The sequence below is a fragment of the Lasioglossum baleicum genome, chromosome 8, assembly GCF_051020765.1.
Source record: "Lasioglossum baleicum chromosome 8, iyLasBale1, whole genome shotgun sequence".
In the NCBI taxonomy this organism is placed as follows: Eukaryota; Metazoa; Arthropoda; class Insecta; order Hymenoptera; family Halictidae; genus Lasioglossum; species Lasioglossum baleicum.
The window spans coordinates 13706115-13727657 of record NC_134936.1 but is presented as its reverse complement, the minus strand read 5'-3'; the positions used below and the strand labels follow the sequence as shown (position 1 = coordinate 13727657).

At 47.1% G+C, this 21543-nt stretch overlaps 1 protein-coding gene across 4 annotated transcripts in view; it reads left to right on the top strand.

Moving 5' to 3' along the window:
* Positions 1-21543, top strand: part of LOC143211113 (neo-calmodulin) — a 110353-nt gene that overhangs the window by 50649 nt on the left and 38161 nt on the right. Inside the window, exons 2-3 of one of the 4 annotated variants that reach the window (XM_076428565.1) lie at positions 11504-12476; positions 20837-20878. The exons of 2 other annotated variants lie outside the window; for them this stretch is intronic. In XM_076428565.1, the coding sequence (XP_076284680.1) occupies positions 12390-12476; positions 20837-20878 (129 nt within the window). In that variant the 5' untranslated portion in view covers positions 11504-12389. The remainder of the gene's footprint in view (positions 1-11503; positions 12477-20836; positions 20879-21543) is intronic. One more of the 4 variants, XM_076428566.1, reaches the window with a different exon arrangement.

Here is a 21543-nt window from a genome sequence, read left to right as displayed (position 1 = left end):
GAGAAGCAATTCCTCCGGATAAAAAGCGTCGCGACGAGCCTATTTCTCCTCCGAGCAATTATTTCGATTGCTTCTCTGGCGACGGCATGCTGCCTCGTCGACGCGTACTTTCCTCTCGGACTGGTAATAATTACCGCCGCGTTTCCGAGTGCCATGTCCTTCAGCCTCAATAGTCTGTGCGTAATCTGTTGCTGGTTCTCTCGATGCTCTCGTTACACTTTCCGTCGAGTACTCGATAAATTCCGTGCACTTTCGAAAAGCTAAATCGCGAACGGAAGAGCGTTCAGACAATTGGCAGACACACCTCCAGCGGAAAACGGTGGGCGAGTTGAACGTGTCGCATAAAAATTCTATTACGACTTCCTCCGGACCGTTCTGACCGCAGGGAATTTTTCTCTTGGCCGTTTCGTGGCTGGACGGGACTATCCGAGCCCGCCGGCAAGGCCATTACGATCAAGGGACCGACAAAGGCCGCGCGGCTTTGTGGCAGCAGCTAGCGCGGATAAATAGTCAATGACAGAAACGGTTTCGAGTGCCCTGCCCTCCCGCAGTTCGATATCGTAAGTAGGACGTGAACCTGGACGGGTAGCGTGCGCACGCGTACACGCGCGTACACACGCCGTTTTCGGTGTAATCGTTTTCGGCGTGCAATCGCTCCGCTCGCGAAATTCCAACAAAAACATTCAACCGACCTCATTCTCCGAAAACGTACAATGGCACTTACGATCTTCTAATCACGCCATCAAGATTGCATTGCTGGGAGTATTGAAAGTGCTTTAAGCAAAAAGTGGTAACTTTCTGCTATTCTCGAAGGTCTTAGAATGAACATCTCAAGAAGCTCGAGTCGTTTGGTCCAATTTTAAAATAGTTGCTAGTCGTTCAAGGCTGTCCACTTAATTTTTCCCCCGACTGTACATCCTCTGAGCTCCTGTCTGCTTAGAGCAATCCTCTTACAAAGGGTAAAAACGGAACCAGGATCTGAAAGCTGATAACTTTCTACTACTCCCATAGGGTTAAGGCTCCCACCCTCTTATTTTGCGACGCGTATGAGTAAGTGTATTTCTAGGTTATCAAAGTTGCCAGAGAAAGAAGGAAATTTCCACTTGGATAATTTTAATTTTTCATAGAAATCCACTCGATTCCTGCCATTCTAAGGGCTATATCGTGTAAGCTGCCGTCCGCTCGGAGCAATTACTTTCCTCTTTAAATCACTCGTGGACGACTCGAAGCTGTCCAGTCAGGGTCAAGCCGGCTCGGCAAAGGCTTCGTGCCTTCTCTGACAGCGCCAGCACTTAAATTCCGCCTCGAAGGCCGCCGCCGACGCCGTGGCAAGGCTGTTCACTGTCGAAAAGTGTTCCCGCGGTTTCCCTCGACGGAGAGGGTGCTCGTTGAACGTTCGGTGGAACACGGGCCGACGGTGTTCCGCGGTTAAGCCGCTTAATTGCCTCGTAGGGGGCAGATCGCTCCGGCGAACCCGTCTGAATGGCTGTTAAACGTAGTTTTGATAGCGCGCCAGTTCGCGGGCCGCTTCGTTAACGAGGATCTTCTATAGATCATGAAACTCGTTACGCCGCTGTAAAAACCGTAGAATCCGTTCGCCCGGCGAGCTCGAACAACAAGAAACTCTGCGACAAAGTTTATTGTCATTGGCAACAGGTGCACGGAGTGAGTCTGTCTTTCGCGAAGTTAGCGTGCGCATCGCTTCCGGTTCGAGATCGGTGTGGGAAAACTTCACTCGTTTTCGCGACGTCGCACCGGTTCTCCGTCGTGGATGCGAACGGTCATTTTTCTTCCGGCATCCACGCTGAACAACTACGCGATTATTTTCCCGGTTAGACCAGATCCGTTTACCCGGATACTGCGTTCAACGGCGTAACAAGACGATCGGCAAGATTGGCGATCGTCCAGCCCCGTCAGCCGCGGAACGCTCCCTCGTCGATGACGGTGTCCATAAATCATTCCACCAGCCGCCGCGGGTATATCTCAAGCGTTCCACCCAGTTAATGGAACACGCGGCTAATCCTCCGCGATAATCTCTCCGCGACCTTGCGATCGCTGCTGTCTAAACGTTCGCGAAGATAAGAGACCCATTCAGAATTCCTGGCCGTGATTGTTCGAATCGTCGAGCCACCCTTCCGGAACACTGCTAATCAATGCTAAATCTCGACGAATGCGACTTTAGAATTTTTGTGGAACACTTTTATCCATCTTCCGTTTTCCACAATCGGGAAATTCTTTCTCGCAGATTTGTTCCAGAATAAAACGGTGTGACAAAAGGATTTTTTAAAGGGCTCGCGGACAAAGGCAGTTCATTAGATTCTGCATGCTGGTAGAAAAATCGTTCGAGATTGAATGGCCTCTTGCCTAAATGTTCCACCGTGCTGGGACACCGGTGTAAATCTGCGGACGAGAGGGCCAGCGGTGTATCGATCAGAGAGTAGACAGGCGGTCTTTGTCTCGGTTAATCCTGATCCTTGAGGGGGCCGGGCCGAGTTTCGGGTGGGGGGAATCCTGTCGCGCCTCGGTGAAAAGTTCCGTGGCTGGAAAAGGGGATTCCGCGGGGGAAAAAGGGAACGCCTGCGGCTGAAAATCCGCGAGCCATTCAGAATGGGATTAGCAGATTTCTGGTTTTTATCATCTCGGACTCTCGCGTTCCCCGAGGCAATGTACGCCCGATTATGAGAACACTGCGCGGTAATTCCGGCCGATTTCGATGTCGGACCTGGATGTCAATTTACCGAGTAGAACTGGCAGCCTCTCGCCGATAATCTCGTGAGTCGGTTACATCGCGACACGGTGCTGCCACCGGTGCTCTACTCTGCTCCGCTCTGCTCCGCTTTGCGAGGACGAAGGACGAGAGGATAGAGAGGATAGAGAGGAACGTCGGTGCACAGGATAAAGGACGGAGGATGCAGAACGGAGGATGGAAAACAGAGGTCGGAGGACGTGGAGGGTGGAGGTGGGCGCAGCATGGGAGTGATCAATACTACCCTCCAACACCAAGTTCCCGCGGGAGTAACAAAGATGGAACAGGACGCGCCGAAGACACGATTTTAGGAAAGATTTCTCTCGATTCCCGAACCACCCCGGACCATTCCGCCCGTCGAGAGATCGAGACCCGATTGCCGGACCACCGGGATTTAAGGGCCGAGGCACTGTCCGTGTTAACATCCTGACGGAATTACTGAGTCTGAACACTCTCCGGCGAGCTCTGTTGTCGGGAAGCTGCACCAAAGCTGCTGGCTAATTTCTTACGAGTCGGAAGACCGCTTCTAGTCCTCCGGATTCTACCGATATTGGAATTTCTCTGAAGAAAAGCCTCGACACACAAATCGAAACCTTCAGAATACTGTACTGAAGTCCAAATCATCGTTCAGAAAAGTCTGCAGAAAAGACAGTCCAAAGCTGCCGACTAATTTCTTACGAGTCAGAAGAGCGTTTCTAGTCCTCGTCAAATTTCTCCAACGAGAAGCCTCTCTATCTTCTCTACTTCTCGACCCTCAATCGTCGGCCGGAAGATTCGTGCTGTGCAAGAATCAGCCAGGGCTTTTAAATTGGATGGAAGTAGATCGTACAGCTCGCGTAACGGTTAAATTTATTTGAGGAGCGTTTCGATGACTTCGATGCTCCAAAATAATTAAACGAGTTCCGTTTTTCATGGTCGATCCGGAAATCCCATCGCGAGATGCACGTCGAGGCTTCCGCATTCGACGGAGGCTGTCATAACTAGATCGAGGATCGAGAAGAGTAGTTTAATTCCTTTTTACGATGTTTTTTGAACCGGGAATCCTGTTTTAATATGGATCCGCCGGCGGACACGAGAGGGTTTGTGCAGCGAGCAAGTAATTTTCGCAGCGCTCGTCCGAAGTGCCCTTAACCTTCCGGCCGCGTTTCTACGCGCACTCAGGATGATTGATACGAGGCGGAGGTTGTTCTACGGTGTTCTCTTCGCAGAGTAAGCAGCGTCCATTTACCCAATAACGGGGAACATGAGCCGGAAAGACCCCGGGACACACACGTGATAATACCCGAGAACCCCCGGCCTACATTCTGTCGCGATGATATCCGGATTACCGGTTAAAACGATCTCGGAATGAAACAATTCCCGGAAGGGAGGGAGGACGAGGATATGGAAGCTCGTTTCTAATTCATCGGTTTCGTCTAACACGGACCGATATCTCGGTACGATGTTTCCCTCATTATTGATAACGAGCTTCCCCGGAAAGTTTCGAGGAGGAGACCGGGACTCGATTTCCCTCGAAATTGCAATCTTCTCGCGCGAACGAGCAGGAATTTGTCTCGGCGCGGCGCGGCGGCCGCGCTCTTCCACCGACGTAGTCGGTTCTATACTTCACGGGGAAACTAGGGACCGTACCTCGAAGCTTACGTAATAAATTCGGAGGTCCGAGAAGACCGTCGCCGGAACGCCGGGAACCCGACGAGACAACCTTGCGAATTTATTCGATAATTATAGAGGATACGCGGCGAGATACTGTGCACCCGGTGGCCCCGAAATCGCGACGTGTTTGGTTCGCTTGAAATGCGTGTGAATCGGGGAAACATCGCAGCTGACAATTTCCTGCCTCTGGCAAACAGTTGTCGAGGAAATTATTTCTGTGCGTACCAAATGGGGAAACTTGTGACAAGTACTCGATAGTACTGTGAAAACTATAAAACAAAATTTTTCCATCAATATTTCCTTTCTGCGAAGCCAATTACCATGTTCTATTTATTTGCACAGTAACGATTTTGTTCAGCACGTTCAGTGCAGAAGCAATTCCGCGGAACACTTATTTCGTCCAATTGAATAAGACTCGTCAGAGGTGGTATTCCCCGGATAACAGACACGTGTCAGTTTCAATTAAGCGGGGGCTGTCACAACTCTCTACAGGGAGTCTAAAGCCTACATTATACCCTGGAAAGTTGGATACGTACGCGTCCGGGCCGCACGTGGCACTAAGGACAATCTTTCCATCGTGTCTGACCATGGCCGACCTATTCCACTTACCGCGTTCGCGCAACAAAACAATACTTCGAGCTCGATTTCCTCGACAACGAAACCCGGTACGGAAAAAACTCGTTCCACGTTTTCCACGTAGAATTGTCCATGGAATCGGTCTGTATGTTTCCTGGACTTTGATTTCGCACGGACACGGAGTAGAATCGTCCGGAAAGGCGATGAGGTGACAAAGGATGGGTTCGTCAGCGGGTTTCGTGTTCGTCGATGATGCGATGGTTTGGTCCGCGGGTGGATCGAAGCCAGGGACGCATTGTGTCCGGCGAGGCACGCGGAAAACGAACGATAAAGCGAGGAAGGACAGAGGGTGGACGACGCGGTATCCAGAACGACATAGCGAGGCTGCCTCGTCCGGCCGTGCGTGACTGCCGGCTGTTAACCTAAACAACGGGAGCCACGCCATCCATAGCCCAGTGACTCGGTTTCTACTGTGCATACCGGCACGGCAACGATATAGTCGGCAGTTCCCTCGTCCTGTTGTCGTCGTCGCATCGTCGTCGATCCCGCACAAACATAGTGACCGGCAATGTCGCCTCTCGGTCTCTGTTTTACGCCGATGGGTTTACGATTCGAGCTCCGGATAACGGAACGCGTCAGTTCCGACGCATCGGGAACGCGGCCACGGCGTTTATTCAACGCCACACCCTTCCGATCGCGGTGCCCCTCCTCCGTTTCGTCGCTCCGCTGCCCCTCATTGCCACCTCGTTACCCCCGCAACGTCGCGAGGAGACCCGAAGCACGAATCGAATTAAAATTCAATTCATCAGGCCTCAAGCTCCGCGAGAATTCCTTTGACCCGCCGCACTCGAAGCTATATTGACTCCAGAATTCAGACGTTTCGACTCCAGAATATTTTTCATCCCAACAAAAACATCCTGTAAACAGGAACCAAGTTCCTGTGGCCGTAAAAAGTTGTGAGATCAAACAAAATACGGACAAGTTCGTTAGCTTAGAAATACCTCTTGCAATACTGAAAAAAGCGTTTGTAAAAATTAGTTGAAAAGAACGCTATTTAATATTTGAAGAGTTCCATGGAGGGCTGAATTATTCAAACTTGGCCGTATTTTGTTTGATCTCACAACTTTTTTACGGCCATAGGAACTTGGCTCCTGTTTGCAGGATGTTTTTGTTGGGATTTCATCAATTTTTGTTGAAACTTCGTCAATTATCAAGTAGGTATCAAAGAAAAAAATCCTTTTCTAATCTGCAAGACAAAATCCAAATTCAATGTATCGAAGATTAACACTCTGCCGACGATGCTCGGTGCAGTTTCTTTTGTTTACGTTAGAGGGATCGATATTTTCATCAGTATTTGTTGCGACTTCGAAGCTAATAAAACGTACACTTATGTATGTTATGCTACTATGTTCCATCCTACGTAACTATTTCGTAATGTTTTTTTTCAATACAACCCCTTTAAGGTGTAAAATTTCAAACTTTGATAATTAGTCCTTTGAGTGTTTGTCATGGTGGACCTATGTACCAAATTTCAAGCTTGTAGGTCAATGGGAAGTACCCAAAAGGTTTTGATGATCTGTCGGTCAGTCAGTCAGTGACAAATTTAGCGACTTTTGAGGTCCCCTATATCCCGGCACCTACTAATGTTGGAAGATTAATGTTTTGTCAATATTGAGACATGATAGCATTTAACAAGTGTACGAAATTACATGTCTTCATCTGTCTCCAGTGCCGAGTTATAAGCCTCTAGAAGACGGCTAAGTTGTTTCTTGTAAAAGGAGGTAGTGCGAGAACTTGGTTGGTGCACTATCGTGCACTTAGATACATACAATCATTTTGTCCATCAAATAATCGAATTTAGTCATGTAGTAAATAAACTCTACAATTTGTCGGAATTCTTTTCGAACGCGGTCGCGTGTTCCGATGATTTTGAGCTGGCGGTACTTCCTGTGCGCCAATGAGGACTAAAATCGATGTATCGAGCCGAAGGAGCGACGCACGGAGGCCGTGTGTGGGTTAAACCCGTGACCAGTTCCCCGGGGGAACGAGGGACCTGTAAATCCTTGGTCCCTGTGTCTGTGTGAGCGTTGTGAAAAAAGATTCGCCGGCAGTTCGGTATCGGCGATCCGATTTCGCGGCCGGTCGCGTTTATCGTTCCGCCCGTGGGATTTTCGGGAACGTCGTCTGCCAGAGCGAGACCGGGTTAGGGATAACTAGTCGAGGGTTATCGGGGAGATTGGCGACCAGGCGGAAGGAAATATTGCCGGTTCCCGGGTACCATCCGTTTCCGTGCACGGCCGGATATCCCTACGAAATCCGATATTTTAATTTCCAGAAGGGTATGGGGTAGGAAGAACGGTCGGACACACGGGTCGCATCGATACACGCATCCGATTAAATCCGGTCTGTTGCGCTCTCTCGGGTCGACCGGACCCGTCCATCCTAGCCAGCCCTGAAATTGCAATTTTTCAATGGAACGCGATCCTCGAGAAGTCTCATCGGAGTTTCAATGGGCCGCCTCTTATCGACGTTATTACTCCGCCGTTCGAACCGTCGTTGCCCACGCCGAACCGCCGCCGCGAGGAGAATGAAATCTCGTTCCCTGCCTTTTTCCGATCGGCCGCGCGAGAAATGAAGGGAGTTTCGTTCGTCGCCCTGAATGAGGCCCGTTTCGCAGCACCTTCGAGGAATGGGAATCATCTTCTTGGCGATACAGTTTATGGAATAGCTGTAGACGTAGTTAATCATGTGGTACTTGAGGTTAACCGCAGGAATTTCACCAATAATTAATTTCCTCCGAATTTTTCTATCACTTCGTTGCAGTCAGTGGATTGGTCGTCCTGTACTTGAAGGGTGAAGGATTTTCAGTATTCCCAAAACTTCAAAAAGGGCGCTCGGTACTCCCAGAGTTCTCGGAATGCACAAGGGCCACTGTTCCCAAGGTAATTCGAGAATTCCAGACACACAACCGGTATTCCCAAGGTCCTGAGAACGCAAAGGGCTATTCCAAGGGTTTCCTGGGAACAAACGCGCACAGATCCCATCCTCGAAAGTTATAGCACGCTATTCCACGCGGACGTGTGTCATTGGCGATAGAAATCGGACACGATTCATGGTAACACACGTTCGAGCGTGTCTGATTCCAGATTACGACCGGCCGGATGGATCGATAACCAGCCGCAATTTATTTAACCTCCACACGAGAGAACCGACGAGGAAAAAAAAGTAACCGCGCGTGTAACCGTCGGAATCGCGCGGCACCCGCACGCGTATCCGTCCGATCTCGAAAAATTCGAACGTTCCCGGAATCCGTGGCGTTCCGCAGGAAATTCGGCCGACGCGGCTGCTGGTTTCTATGCGGAATCGATTAAGTAGATCCAGACGTACTTGCGCGGCCACGCCTCGGAATGCAACCTGTAACAGCGCTACGCTGTGTAGCAGTTTTTCAAGAACTCGGACGTTCTTCCGGCGTCCTGTAATCATCTGTAGTATGTGTTCTTCTCGGCGATATCCACGATTTTTTAAAACAATGTATAGTCACGGTTAATTACATCCCGAACGGCAACAGTTAACGTTCTAGATTCGATTCCGGCCGCATCAGCGGTCCAGAAACCGTCCGTTTACAATGTTAACGCGAACGATTCAACAGCAAGGTCCACTATTTCGCCAACTAGGCTCCCACAGTGTCCAAAACAGACGCGAGCGTCCACTGGTCCGGCGTTAGGCGCGAGCAACACGGTCCGCTGCATCGATTTAAACTCGCCCCGTTTTCCCGACGTGTGCTGTCCGAAACGCAAGCACGTCCCACGGAATGTTCGCTCGAGCTGCACGCGCGAATTACCGTCGACGTAGCTGTCTAATTGCGTCTTTCATTTAGCCTTGTTTGTCGACTCGTTTCGCGAGATCCCGACGGCGAAGATGCGCGCGATGTCCGTCGGCAAACGAGCCGGGAAACGTTGCTGCAATTTTTCCGCGACGTCTTTCGTCCCCCGTTAGCGCTCGGTAAATTGCACGGAATTCCCCGTGAACGAGCGAAATTATTCTGCGGAAGGAATCGCACAAATTCTCCCTGTCCGGTGGTAGATAGGCTCTCGAATTTTCCGTCTCTGCGAGGATAGAACGGAGCAGAGCAGTGTGAAAATGGCTGGTCCTAGTTATCGTCGATTTTTTCCACCCCCGAGAAAGCCTATCGAGGCGTCGAGCGAGCGAATTTAATTAGGAAAGTTTCGCGGCCGAAGCCAGACACAAACGCGAGCGCGCGCTCGTCCATTCTACTTCCGCGGGCTCGTCACCGCCGACAGGACTCGTCGACTACGCTTTCAAACTACCTCTTGGTTCTCTCGCGTTCTCCGGAAAGAACGGAAACAGCGTGAACACCGGAGAGAGTGAGCCGTTTTCATACCTCTCTCGAAAAATCCTCGGCAAACACCTACGAGGCAACGATAGAAATCTCATCCGACCCGTTATCCGGGTTCACTCCCCAACTGGCAACAAATCAGAGGCAAACTTCCGCGGTAACGAACGAACGCACGGTGTGCCGTGCGAGAGAGAGAGAGAGAGAAACGGAGGCGTTAATTAAAATTAAATCACGCCGAATCGAGCGATTAAAACGCCGCGACGCGAGTTTCACGGGCTATGTAAATCTCGTCGCGAGCGGAATAGCAAACGGCCCCCTCGATTCGAGCGAAATGATCCACCCCGACGATCTAGAATTCCTACGATTCTGAGATCGTTCCTTCCGAGACTGCAAACGTTATCTAGCCCCGGAGTGTTTTCCCAGGAAGAACGGTTTTGTCAGCCTCGCTATCGCACCGGCTACGGGAACTTTTTAACTCGTTCCATTCAGAAACCTGGAACTTTGTTGGACATTGTCAGTGCATTGTAAGTTCCGATGAGAACAGATAAAGGACGGACTTCTTGAAAGTAAAAGTTTCGATGGAACTTATGGAATACGGAAATGAAGGGAGGATAGATTTTTCGTTCGTATCAGAAACGTTCTTCAGTTTTCTATTGAATCCTGTTCACGGAGCAGTACTCGAATGATATTAAACAGTTGCTGCGATTACGGTGATGCTCCAACATGTTTCAAAGTTTCCATGGAACTTTTACTGTACAGGGTGTATAAAAAGTAATGGTCTTCCGTCCTAGGGGTGAGTCTACACCTCTGGATCGGTGGAAATTTGTAAGAGAAACTTGCCGCAAAACTATTCACATATAACAAAGAGAATTGTTGCTCCTTAGAGTTTGTTTTTACATCAATACCTTCTACTCATCGAGGAGAGATAAAGTTTGAAAGGAGCCACGTGTCGCAAACAAATAATTATTGAGATATAAGCTGTTAAAGTTCTTGCAAAATTTGATTATGTGGAATTGTACGTACAGTTACTCGAATTAATATTGGGACGCTCTATAAAATAGACGATAACTTTTCTAATATTGTAATACACGATTTGAACCTTTTTGGGAAGCTAGAGAAATTAGTTTGCTACAGGATGCGAAACAAAATTTTTTCAAAAATAGCAATTGATCGGAATTGTAGAAAAAATAGTAAAAGTTGCATTTTACAACTTTTTTTACGTAGTCCTATATTGAAAATTTAACATGTACGTTTTGAAAGTCTGCGTCAATTATATGCGCTGTGGTTAATTGAGAAGTGGGGAAACTGTCACAGAAATTCCTTTTGGTATTGTCTTCGGTCATCAATAACGAAATTTATAAGGGTAGTCCGCTGGTCGCTTCGATGGGTCCGACGCACGTGTTGTCCATCTGTCGGGGTTGAAGATTCGCATGCGTTTTTTGCTTGCTATAACGCCCTTTACAAGGATATCGCCTAATCCGCTGGAGGAACGGTGAGGTACCGTAACGTTTTATAATACAGGATTAATATTCTTATAACAATGGACATAAGGTATTCTTTCATATTTTGCTACATCAAAATGATTCGAATGGGCAGGGAGACGATCACTTGGTACGGGCCTAGCGACAAATGTCCCTTTAAATTTCCTAGTACAATTTTGCGGCAAGTTTCTCTTACAAACGTCCACCGATCCAGAGGTGTAGATTTACCCTTAGGACGGATGACCATTAATTCATTGAAACACTTTTTCATAAACTTTCCTCACCTTCCGACAATTGTGCTATTCTACTGCATACAACATGCTCGTTTTAGTAATTATTCGACTGCGGATCTTTATGCTAATATCCACAGTCTAGTAGTTATCGTGACCCGCAGCAGTCAAGATCTACAACTGCCGGAAGATTGAAAGTAGATTGTATAATTTTCAGTATCTTCATCGAGGATCATTTTACGTGCAGAGCACGGAAAAATTGTCAAAGCCGTTTATTCGAGGCGAATATGTCCGTAGTGTTCGTGCAGGAAGTCTCAATGAATGATCGATGGTGGGTAGACGGTTTATGCGAGCAGGCAGCGCGATTCAGAGAGACACGGTTGTCCGCGGAGGATCGATCGAGAGGGATGTCGGTCAGTGAGCGGGTCGCGGGTCAGTCAACGAGGCTGTTTCTTTCTAGATCCATGGGCATAATTGCGACCGCTAACCGCCGATCGATCGAGCCATGAGGACGGACGCATCAGCCGCGGCACGTAGTTGTTTAAAGGAGCACACAGTGTGTACAAGTGCGCGACGATCATAGAAGAGTCATCACGGGTGAAACAGAGAAAGAGAAAGAGAGAGAGAGAAAGAAAAATATCGTTCGTAGACGAAATCGGTGTGACGGAAGAAGCCGGAAACGACCGATCGAAGAACAAGGCAAATGTCCTCTTCGAGGTTCCGACGTTCGACGTCGAGCTGCTCGCGAGAAGCGTCCGGAAACAGGGCCGGAAACGGCGACCCGAGTCGTCGATCGTCAATTTCACGATAAAACGAAGAGAATCGAGAGATCGAGCGTGAATCTAGTCAATCCGCGATAACCTCTGGCTGTGTAAATCCTCAAAATCGCAATCGATAGTGTTCAACGATCCTCGTCTGCTTCGAGCCGAGTCGAGCCGAGCCGCGAGAGAAAGCTCCAGTAGAAAAGTCAACGACTGTTCCGCCGGCCGGAGAAGACGACGTCGACTCCTAGCTACTTACAATCTAGTCAAAGTGATAACGAGAATCAGCCGCGCGCGCGATCTACGCGTCGATCGATCAAATCGCAATCCGCGTGATATAATCCGTGCGATCGAGAAGCAATAATTTAATTAGCGTGTTCGAGAATCTCTCTCGGTTTTATCGTAAGTATCGGGACACGCCTGTGGTGATTACACGGCGTCTGTGGTTTTATCCTCGTTTCTGTGTGTGGTCGCTGCCATCTGCAACCTCTTCCTCCTTCACCTTCACTCCTCTTCTTCTTCTTGTCCCCGCACACGGGCGTGCGGACTGCCAGACGAAGAGAGAACACACACACGAAAGGCAAAATGGCGTTCGCCGCAGCGAGAATGATCCTTAAGGATAAGCGACGGAAGGCCAGCAAAGAGGACTTCGCGCCACGAAACAGGAGCAAGGTAACTCGACACGATCCCACCGGCAAACAAACCTAACTCCCTGCGCCCGTCCATCGCGTTTATCAACGCCGGGGATGAACGTCTCCCTTGATCCCCAGCCCCGTAGCACAGTGTTTGCTCCAACACCTTTATGTTATTTCGTTTTACGTTTGTCTCGAGCAACCGGCACACGCGCCAGATCTGTTGGCGGTCGAGAATGATCTGCTACCGAGGTCCTGCCATTATCCTTCCTTTCATCCTTCTCAGGATTGAGATATTATACCCTCCACGAATCCTGAATGATTAGATTCGAAGCTTGCATTTTAGGGAAAACAATATTTCCAAGCGATCAAGTACCCTTTGAATCAGAATAACTTCCTTTAAATTGAACGACTTCTGACTTTCAGCTTCTGCAGAAGACAGAAGCATTGACGCAAAGAAAACGTTTAAAAGATCGCGACTTGCTTTTTAAAACTTCTTTATCCTCCATTTTTAGTAGAAATCGAATCCCATGAAATGAAAGTTGGTCATGAAAATTGACACAGATTTTTAACTACGTATGAAACATGTCCCAGTTTCATTTTTCCAGCCAGCACTGTACCCTCCTCTTTTTCACGCGAATAATGTCAACGTGATCAATGCGACTTTATTGCACAATTGATCTTTAATACGAAAAGGAAGATGTAATATTCACGATTGCAGACAGCGTTCTTTTTATCTGTCTTTGGCTGTCAGGATAATAGTAATACGTCTTTATTTCACATTCGATCTCCAGAGAAAAGAAAAGAGCAATGATATTTATAATTCAGTGCGTTTTAATCGTCGTTGATCTCTCTTTTACTACGTTATTCACTCTGACCTTGTCTTTCGTGACTGCGGATGATTTAAGACCGATCTAATTCGTGTGGCATAATCTATCATGTTTCATAATCTATTACTTCCAGTTGAGTCTTGAATTCTTCTCCATTCTTGTTCGTGCGTACATCGTTTGAGGAATGAAGACGAATTACATTAACACATTCGCACCGAATATACGTTTACAGTCTGCAGACTTTAGGCTTCAAATCAACAGACAAACCTTTGTGAATGGTCCAATTTCTTTTCAGACGTGCAGTAATAGATAGACAGCGAATTTTGAGCATTCGGAAAAATTTGGAAATTATTGAATCAATTTCGATTTTGCATAAAAATTCGCAGTCTAACAAGAGACGTTTCACGAGCCTCTGAATCGATGAAAAAGTTACAGCGGTTCTTTTGACGTGTAGCTTTGTACCAGAAACGACCCGGTGCGAATGCGTTAACTCGACGCTGGAAGTGCTGCCAATTCGGCTGAAGGAAAAAAATTCCGGCGATTCGGAACGCCGTGTACCCAGCACGGGAAACCGTGGTTTTTCCGAGAGGATTTTCCCCGGCGCCCGACATCGCTGTGGGCAACGCGTAGCGATTCAAAAGGCGCCGAGGATGCATTTAATGGTCAAAGAAGCGTCCGCATGAATCTCGCGCTCCCCGGAGCAGATTACGCGAATGTAATTCGCGGCCGGAGAACTACGCCGCACACAGACACGCACGTACAGATACGCACACCTGGAGAAGGGTTTGCAACGAGAACAAGCGAGGGAAAAGGGGCGGCTGCCTCGAAGCGCAGGGTGCATAGTAATGAGGGCAGTGGCGCGCTAAACTCGCGTCATTTAATACGATAACGCTGCTATGTCTTTTTTACGGTCCGGTTTCGTTCTTTGGCTCTCTTTCGCGGTGGCGTTAACGAGCCTAAGGAAACGAGGCGAGGAATTCTCACCTGACGCGGACGCAAACACTCGCCCGACGAATTATTTGCTCGTTTGTTCGACGCCGGGATCACCGCGACCCATTTGCGTCCTAAGAAACAGTGGAGAACGAGGCCATTTTATCGTATCCGAGGCGACAAGCTCCCGGATGGAAAACTAATTTCATCTTTGCTGAGACCGTCCGCGACAACTCACATTTAATCACTTCGCCCCTGACCGTGCGACTGAATAGCAAAATTTTTATACAATTTAAAGCTGAAATATCAACCCTGCAGAACAGTTTTTACATTACTAGATTTGTGTATTCTATCAATTGCTAAACACTTGAGACAACTTACATTTGATCGCTTAACCCCTTATCGGCCACAATTTTTATTGATATTGTGTGGAAAACAATGGGTTTAGGTTGGAAGAAATCCCCTGAAAATTTTAAGTCACCAACCCTTCACATAAGGATGATATGAGGGGAAATACCCTTAACTGTATCATTTTTTTTCTCGGTTGTTAATTAAGATATTCAGATGGAAAAAAACGAAAATACTCGAACTTACCTCCTTCGTATCATATATTTTTTTCACAATTGTGATCAAATTATTAAGGGTAGAAAAAAATCATTTTATTTTTTCGGGGTGGGAATAATTGCAAGCAACCCTTCAAGTGACCACTTCCAAAAAATTCAAGAACAATGTTCTGTTACCTATCTAATATTATATAGAAAAGTTTCAAGATGATTGGATTGGTGGAACATAATAATAATTTTTTTTTATAGAATACTATATTTTTTTCTTCAGAAAATAATAGCAGGTTCTGAGTTTATTTAAAGTAAATCGTTAGTTTACTGCTGGCTGCTGGCTGTCGGCCGTCGGTCGATGCAAAACGTATCAGCCATTTTCGTCTTTTTCCATCTGAATATCTTAATTACAACCGAGAAAAAAAATGATACTCTGTTAAGGGTGTTTACCCTCATATTATCCTTATACGAAGAGTTAGCGACTTAAAATGTTAGGGGATTATCTTTCAACCTAAAACCATTATTTTCCACACAATATCAATAAAAATTATGGCAGGGGCCGCTGGAGCTCATGTTAATAAATTTGTGTATTCTATAAATTATGCTAAAACTTTGTGCGCTGTACAAAAATATGTTGAACAAAAAATATTGCATGAAATAAAAATGTTCCAGTTCGAAAGAACCATCTTGAAAATCGCATTCAGTGTAAAGGGTTAACGTCAAACGTACAAAATTCGATTTCGATTGAGGAGGGTTGCGCGGTAATCGCGCTGCGAGATATTCAATATAACAAGCAAATCGCGGTCACCACGCAGAAAGTTCAGGCTCGGTGACCGAGCACGGAGAAGCCCGTCAGTGCCGTCGGAACGATAAGAAAGTTCGTTAGCGGCGCCGTGTCCTGTCGCGAACCGGAAATTAAATCCGCCCTTACCGGACGACGAACTTCCCAGCTTCCGTCGTTCGATTCTTCCATCGCCAGAACGCCCTCCCCACCCTCCTCTTCCGCGTCTATAATAATTAAACGGCAATCAGCGGTCTGCACGGGATGCAGAACGATTGTTCGCTGGCGTAAAACTTGGGAATTGTGAAATTTCCGCTGCGGTGTTCCGTTGCTTGAGTTCTCCTCGCTGCGGCGTTACACCTACGATAAGAAGTTCCTTATCTGCGCCAGAAAACTCGCGCCTCGGAATCCTATCTAAAATTCCCAAACTATAGTACACGGAGGGATTGAGGCTACAGGGTCGCCCAGAAAGAGTGAGTCAAAAATGTTCCTTGGACATTTTAAAATATTTTGAGTCGTGGGTGAAACAAAGAAAAATTTGCACACAGCTATGTTAACTCCTCCCTTTTTCCAGGAACGTTCGCAACGTTCTCTCTGTTTCGCGTAAAGAGATATTAACTGGAAATTATTAGCGAAGCTTCCGGGAACATTTTTGATCCAGGTTTCCTTCCTGAACGATCCTGCACCTCTCCGGTGATTTTCTCGGTACGCGCGGGGGCCTTCTTGGAAAACGGTAATCCCAAAAGCCTTCAACAACGTGTAAACCATCTCGGCCGGTATCTCCGGTCCGTTTCGCGACGTTTTATCGCGTCTCGTTTACGTTAACCAGGCCGTTTCGCTTCCCCAGCCGAGTTATACCGACGGTTCTCGGTTATCGGGTCTCCGTGAACACACACCATGAGTCTCGCACATATTTCCCTCGGACACACGGCCATTTCACCGGGGAAAGAGACGAGTTATCCCACCGTGGCCGTGCGCGAGATCGGATAAAATCGTTGGTCCGGGAATACAGTGCATCGTTAACGCTTCTATTATTCGGCGAGTTATTTCGCGAACGGACCGAATTGCTTTCCGGTTGCGTAATTGTTTCGCAAATTTTCGGGACCACCGGGAAATTTCCAGTTGTCCGTAACCTCCCCTGATCGGCCGCAATTACCTGACCGGATACTTATAATAATATCGGCCGGTCTTGTTCGACAAACAAGACTTCAATGTAGAAAGGAGAAAAATAGAAACGATATTTGTATTCAATGTTCATGACACATTCAACAAAACTCTAGAATAAATGTCCACAGCACACTGTTGAACTCAGTGCGTAATATTCGAATGGAAATCACCTCTGAAAAATTTAATGGACATTCGCAATCACCGCTCGAGGTAATACATCACAATATGGCTTGATTTGCCACTTTCAATTAACAAGTTCACCCATCAACAAATAACAGTATCGTTTCAATTTTTCTGTTCGAATTCCCGGGTCGCCCCCAGCGCTCGGATTAAAAATGATTTTTCCCGGTCTCATCAATTAAATCGTGCCGACGGATAATGATAATTACAACTTGGAACGTTGACAAAGCCCAGAGAGAACTGACTACGCACTCTAATTAGCGGACGTTTACGGTCAACTGGAATTTTAATGATCCCCCTGGTGCAGAGTCCATTAGATCCACGATTAGCACGGGGCTGCATCGTCGTCCCGACGATGAAACTCCTTGCAACGTTTCTTCCAAGGTGCACGGAGAGGTATTAAACCGTTTCGCGAGTTCGAAATCGTCGTCGTCGTCTCGAATCGAGGGAAGAACGAGGGCCACGAAGTCTCAACGACGCTTTCATCCCCCTGAATCGTGCTCTCGTCGGCTCGAGCGACGACGCTTCGGGAAAATCCACGCGAGTACTCCGCGAAACGAGCAAACGCGATCGGAATTCGATAGTCTACCCGTGTAGATCTCGCGACGCGTTCGCGCGGATCCGAGCAGACTTTTCCGCGCAATTGCTCGCGCGATTGTGCCGTGGCACAGATTTTCCGCGGAAAAAGGGGGACACGCCAAGGGGCGTACCAAGCAAAGTTGGGCAGAAATTTTATGTAAATAAAAATTTAAGAAAGTTTTAAACTCACTATATTCGAAATTTTTATTTAAATACAATTTTCGCCCAACTCTGGTACCAAGTCATTGTCGTCTCCCTGCCCGTTCAGATAATAAGTTCGAAGACGCAGAATATAAAAAAATTAATTCAATCAGTCAAACCTCTTACTCCGAAGCCTTCAAAAATGATTAAACGCTGTAAATAGCCCAAGAATTGACAGTTTCAACTAAAGATCGAATCAGATCTCTTATATAAATCTTCCAACAATTCCTCATCCCTCGCTAACTAAAGAAATCATCAAGGATCGTTCGAAGGGGTTGCAAAAAACCTCTCCAAGATCGCGAAACAACTGTGCCGTCACGTGTATTGCATCGCGGTTTGCTCTTGGAGCAGGGAGGATGCGAAGCCGTAGAAAAACACATCGAACTCTCTCGTCACGCTTACTCGGCGTAACGAGCGTATAATTGAGCGTGAAAACGCGCTCTCGGCGTGTTGCGGGGGCGGTTCGAGGGCGTCGTTTTTCCAAACGTGTTCCGATAATAATTATCGGGAGAGAGAGTGCTGCGAGACATGGTCTCTATCGGCTGTTTTCACCGTTCGGTAACGATCGTCGGATCTGGGCGGGGTCTCTCGACGTTAAAGCCGTATTCGGGAAACATTTCAATCGGTCGTTTCCATCGAGCGATGGAAATACGCGAGCTGCACCAGCAGAAACGCACACAACTGTCCCCGTTTTCTATCGGGTTTCTCATCCAGGATTCGAACGGTTCTCGGACCAGGGATCCGAGAGAGCGATTGCTCTTTGATCGGCAACGGTGGCTACGTGATTTCGAGTCGGTTTGAAAGGCGAGACCGAATACGTGCGCTTTTGAAAATCCATCGGCCGCTCCGGCACGAATCGTTCCGCGATTGATAAGGCGGGAGCCGGGGAAAGACGGAGATGGAAATCCCGCGAAGGATCACGGATAATTGCGTCCCCAACGGCCAATCCGTTTATTCCGATACATTTTTCCGTCCAGCGGGTCGACGCGATTAAAGGGAACCTCTGCGTCAGGACTTTGATATCCCGGCAATTACCGGACCTCGGAGATCTTACTTTTATCGTGATCCTGACAATTTTACGTCGTTGACCCGCTTGCCGTGTCGCGGGCGATTAAATTATCCTCGTCAAAATTGTAGGACACAGGCGCCAGATAGAAATATCTTTCCTTAACGATTTGAATAAATTGAGGAGAGCTTTTTAGAATTTTTGTATCGATTAGAGTTTCACCTAGCGACGAATATTGTTGAAACTGTGTACATTATGGCAAGGGGTTGACAGTCCCGTCTTGATTGTCGAAGTTACTCTTAAAACAATAACAATGACATTTAACTTATTCCGACTTCAACTACTTGAGAAAATAATTCTCATCGACGCTCGTACCTCGAAGAAGAAGCAAGTACAGAGATCGTCCGACAGCGACCTGACACGGCGAGATTCATGCGGACCACGTGACCAACTTAATGGATCGAGAAGATCGAAGGCGAATCAACGCGAACCCTTTCGCCCTCTCTATCTCCCGACACTTCCCTCCGCTTCTCTGGAATGCTTTGATTGTACAGAAAACGGCGCTGAACACCCGTCACGAGAACTGGCCTCTCTCGCGACTCTTCAACACTGAGAACTCACGCTATGCTGTCCCACGTATGTGTGTGTTCGGTGTGCACTGCTCTCTGTTGATACGCTCTTCACGGTCCACACTATGTCGTTGCAAGGAAAGTCTCTCTCTCTCTCCCTGTCTCTCGTCGTTCGAATCTTATCTCGAAAGGATCGATAACGACGGAGACGACGCTGATTCGGATTTATCGCGAGGAACACGTTTCGAGAGGCTTTCCCTGCTTTGGCTTGCTATGTTCAGCGCGGTTATGACAGCGCATCAACGTTCCTTCTTCCTTGTCTGCATCTAGAACCCACACTGGAACGTCGTGTGCCCGTACAACGTTCTCGCGGATCACAGTCGCGCAAAATTGCACGTTTATGCTCGGCTTTCATCGCGCGACTCTGCGCAAAAATAGCCGCCACGGTGCAATCTGAATTTTTATATCGGGGCGAAGAATGTTCGCAAACGTGAAATATCGGCACTGGAAAATGGAGGAATTTCTCAGAAGCCTTTATTCTTTTTTAGAATGAAATATTGTTTAACCCTCATACGCTCCTCAAAAATTGTTGCATAAAAGAGACTAGGATAATAACTCACCCATTTTGCTCTACACGTGAAATCAACATATTACGAGGTCTGATAAAAAAATTCCAGGACCTATTTTTTATAAATTTATTTAACATTTGTACAAGTTAGTCAACATCCTAGGATTGGGGACTTTTAGTATCTCCTAACTAGTCCAAATAAAGACCCAAACATAAAAAATTCTGTTCCGTCCATTTCCCTCTACAACTTTTCGTTGACTGGACTATTGTTCTTCTTTTTCATTCATCATAAAATCGCTGAACGCAAATATCTTGTTTCACTGAAACAGCTGTAGATTTGCAACCAAGAAGGTTATCGAAATTTTACAAACTCGGTCGTCCTCAGGAAGGTTAGGGTTAAACATTTAAACCAATTGCACCACGCTCCGACCTTCCGTTGGCGCGCAATTTAAACAGTCCTGGAATTTTTTGATCAGACCTCGTATGTTCCATTTGTAACGTCACATTTGTTAAAGAAATACATCTCACAACATAGACATAAAGGCATCAATGATTTCACAGTATGTGAAAATAGTAAATGGGTGAATTTTAACCCTGAGGATCGTACAAAGGTTAATCACAAAGAAAATCATAAGATTCGAGTGGATGCAGAACGAAATCGTGCTAACAGATTGCACGATGAAGCGCGTCGATCAGTATAATAAAGAATGTTTTATGTATCGGGCTCAAGTAGGACGACGTCTCTGAAAGTTTCGATTGCATCGATGCAGTATTTTCGCGCAGGATTGCAACGAGATAGGCGAGCGTACAGATTTTTCGACGACTGCAGTTTGTAGCCTTCCGTTCCGATCTGTCTCTCCACACTCGATTCTGTTTCGTGACCATCTCTATCTATCTATCTGTCTGTCTATCTATCTATCTATCTGTCTATCTATCTATCTGTTTATACTTACTATACCTGTATCTATATTTTGTACTTTTCCAACTGCAGTGTTGTGTGGTGATTGGTGACCTGTACTGTACTTGTGTTTACAGGCCCGCAGCGCCAGTACAAGTAGCTTTAGAAGCCTGAGCCAGGTACATAACAAAATTGACATAATCAACATATAGCTGAGAAACTAGTGTAATACTCTAGCTATACTTAGCCGAGACATATATATATATATATGTGTATATATATATTATGAATAAATTAATATTGTATACCATACATAGCTAGAAATTTAGAGAACTTTAGAGACCATCTTATTTTGCTCGTGCGTAGATATTATACGTAGAGGAAGCGCTCGCGTGTTCCACGCGAATCAACGGCTCTCGATTAAACAAGCGCATCGTCAAACACGGTGTCCTATGGCACCGTGATGCGTTACCGATCACGATCGCCCACACCATTAGCGTTGAAAGCGACACCAAAATGGACGGACGACGACGACGACACCTTGATCAACCGACCGACACTTTATCGCGGACAATTACGATACAGTAGGCTACCGGCCGTCGACATCGTTAGCCCTTTTGACGAAGGAATGTGAAACGGTAGCGCACGGTCCTGTACGGTGCATGCAACCTCTGTCGAGGCTATCTGACGCGCGAGAACGCAGGAATGCTGAATGAGGCATGCCACCCACACGCACACCCACCGTCCAAAACACCCTGCAGACCCCCATCTAGCACGCCATCGACGGTATCGAGACGATTTCCTCTCGAACTTCGTCGTACGAGTTCTTAATCTAATAATTTTC